At 37.4% G+C, this 3280-nt stretch overlaps 1 protein-coding gene across 1 annotated transcript in view; it reads right to left on the bottom strand.

Annotated features, from left to right (window-relative positions):
- Nucleotides 1-817: 817 nt before the first annotated feature.
- The window catches only part of LOC106873193 (glycine receptor subunit alpha-4-like), a 66852-nt gene continuing 64389 nt past the window's right edge, over nucleotides 818-3280 (bottom strand). The window contains exon 7 of the mRNA XM_052974267.1: nucleotides 818-1146. Coding sequence (XP_052830227.1) covers nucleotides 1109-1146 — 38 coding nt within the window. The 3' untranslated portion in view covers nucleotides 818-1108. The remainder of the gene's footprint in view (nucleotides 1147-3280) is intronic.

The following is a 3280-nucleotide window of genomic DNA, read 5'->3' as shown; positions in this document are numbered from 1 at the left end:
TATATATATATATATATATATATATATATATGTATGTATATACATATATATACGCACTCAGACACACACACATATACCTTTACACAGTATGTACACACACTCACACACTCATACACATACTATTGTACAAATATACGTGCACACACATACACATATCAATACACCCACAGGCGTACATGTGCACTGTTGCACCAAACTTACACAAAAAGTACCACTCTGTTAGCCTTGACTAAACGTAACTTTAAACTGCATATGTAAGTACGTGATGTAGTACAATTTGCAGCACATGAGACACTAGAGGTGCCCTTAAGAGTGAAATATGTACTGGTTGAAATAGTTTTATGAATCTGTACGACATCTAACAGTACATCGTACACTAATGTAATTAATTCTTCTTTCTGTATATATATAATGTCTGTATTTTCAGCTGTGTTTATGAATTCATACACCTGTACTCTCGAAATTCTGTCAGAAAGTTTGAAAGAGTATTCATATACCACACTCATTCGCAGACGGACACACAGAACATTCACACACACATATATATATATATGAATACCTACATATACGCAAACGTACGCTCGCACGCACACAGATTTTTTTCATGCCCGGCCTTCCTCTTTTCATATATCTTCCCCTCATTTCTCTTTAACACATTCATATATTTAAAGACGAACACACATACACATGCAGCTATGCAGGTAATTAAATCTAAGTGTTTACAAAAACATAGAACGCATCGTAACACACAGACACTCATACAGATGCGCGCACGCACGCACACACACGCACGCACACATGCACACACACACACACACACACACACACACACACACACACACAGTGTACTGAAACAAGCAATAAAGCTACAAGCATACAAAACAGACATACACAAAATACATATAAAATATATCATGCACACCTCATCTCCGCTCACATATACACACACTGGCAGGTACTTATATACAGACAGGCACACAGAGCCGCACACAGATACATACATACGTACACACACATATAAATATAGCTCCCTTTGTAGATTGTCAAGGTTTAAGTGTTCAAGTCTCTTTGAAGAAGCGAGCCCCATTCTTCCTTTCCTGGGAAGACATCAGGTGTTGGTCTCTGTGGGCAACAGGAGGTAAAATACTGAATAATGAACGGAAAAAGAAGTTAAAGAGGTTTGCTTTAGGAATAACAATAGAAGCATAACGATGATAAGGTGGACCCTAGAGTATGACAGTGTATTAATAAGGGGAGCAAATGGGTATAGAAATGTAACATGGTCAATAGAGGGTAATGGAATGTTATCTGGAAGCGTAGGATAAGCGGTGACATGTTTTTAATTGAGCTTATTTTTAGCTCTAGGGTCCCCCGGTGCTGTTCAGTGCATTGGGCCTCAAAGCTCTTCCATCGGGTCCGGTCGGCTGCTTCTCTTGCACATTCACTCCACGTAATGTTGACTGCCATTAGACCATCTTGAAATGTCTGCTGCCAAGGAATATTCGTTCTACCCTCTTTACGTTTGCTGTCAGGTGGTTTTTAAGCGCCGTTCATCAACTAAATGAAGAATGTGACCAGCAAGGTGGAATCAGCTCTCTGCCCAAAACTTTTGCAGTGGTCATGACCTCAGTCTTCTTAGAATATCCTCGCTTGCGACACGGTCCCGCATATTGATCCTCAAGATCTTTCTGAGGTACGTTTGATGGAATACATTTAGATTTCAACCCGTCTTTACTGCGCTCTTTGATGTTTCAGTGGCATGAAGTGATGTAGGCAGACCGATGGAGTTATGTTGAAAACATGAGCATTGGGGAAAATATATATTATATTCTACATATTATATCGTATATATTACATAAAGTGAAAAGAAAATGTTTATAGGGTGGAGAATTTAATCTTATGGGGTAATAGAATATTACAAAGAAGTGTGGGTTAATAAATTTCGGTTGTGTATATTACATGGGAATATGAGAGGATAACGAGTGCTTAAGGATAACATAGGCTACACAATATGGAAGAGCATTGCCTAAAGTGACGGCTTAGATGGTGATAACAGAAGAGTAATAGAGGTACTGTATGTTTGTGTAGTGGGGAGAGAAACAATATGTAATATGGATGACAGAACGGCAGAATATATGAGCAATAAAAGGTTTGGGGTCAAAAAGAACCCCAAGAGATCACTCTTGACTATTAAATGGAGGTGACGTGGTATAACATGAGGAGATTTATGTGATTTGACAAGAATCAAAACAAAAAGAAGCGACAGTAGTTGTAGAATGTCAGACATATTTGAGGAAAAACTAAAAGATAACTCCCCATGAAAAGCACAAAGAAACAAACACTATAAGTTATATAAGTTGGATTAAAAGAAGAAAAAGTGGTTCAACAAAGACGATAGGGTGTAGTACTGTGAGATAAATATTGATTTATAACATAGGCACAAGGCCTCGAATTTGAACGAAGAATAGAATCGATAAAATGGACCTCAGTATGTGAGTGGTACTTTATTTCATTGGTCCTATAATGACGACTGTCAGTTGGCCACGAATTCAGATCTTAAAGAGCCGTAATTAAATACTGCTAAACATTTTGCTGAGCAACCAGCAACATTAGGGTATGGAATAATATTGGGCCATAGATATGGCTGGATTTCGTTGAATTGAATCACAGACAAACGTAAATCAGTGATGATCATAGCAGAGCATTTTAGCTCCTCAAGTTGAAATATTTATTTCTTAAATAATCCTGTTATTGAAATGTATGCCTCCATGTTGTTTAGTTAAAAATTTTTCCAACATGATACTGTAAGGAGATTTTTCTTTCAATGTTCTCCATGCGTCGCCTAAAATCCGCGAGGTGTCACTGCTGACACGCTGTCACATATGCTATTATTCAGCCATTGTTGACTGAGATAACCAAAATTTCATGTATATAAAAATCAGTCTGGGAAAAGCTGTAAAGTTCAGAGGTTTGACTCTTCCTTGTTTATGAAATTTATATCAAATACATCCAGTATTGGGATAAAGATCATTGGACAGATCATACAGATTATCAATACATATATAAAATGTTACTGGTTGCGAAATAAGAGCATGGTGGGAATGAAAGATCATTTGCTGAGTTTCCATAGAACAATAGAGTACAAATGGTCGACACTTTGTTTCAGACCCGTGATTGTAATATCCGTTGTGTAAGAAAAGATCAAGCTGAACCTATTTCGTGATCCATTAATACACATATTTGTAAGAAGATATACGTATAAATACATAGGCACACAGCC

The sequence above is a fragment of the Octopus bimaculoides genome, chromosome 18, assembly GCF_001194135.2.
Source record: "Octopus bimaculoides isolate UCB-OBI-ISO-001 chromosome 18, ASM119413v2, whole genome shotgun sequence".
Taxonomy (NCBI): domain Eukaryota; kingdom Metazoa; phylum Mollusca; class Cephalopoda; order Octopoda; family Octopodidae; genus Octopus; species Octopus bimaculoides.
The sequence above is the reverse complement of the archived record's forward strand: the minus strand, read 5'-3'. Positions and strand labels throughout refer to the sequence as shown.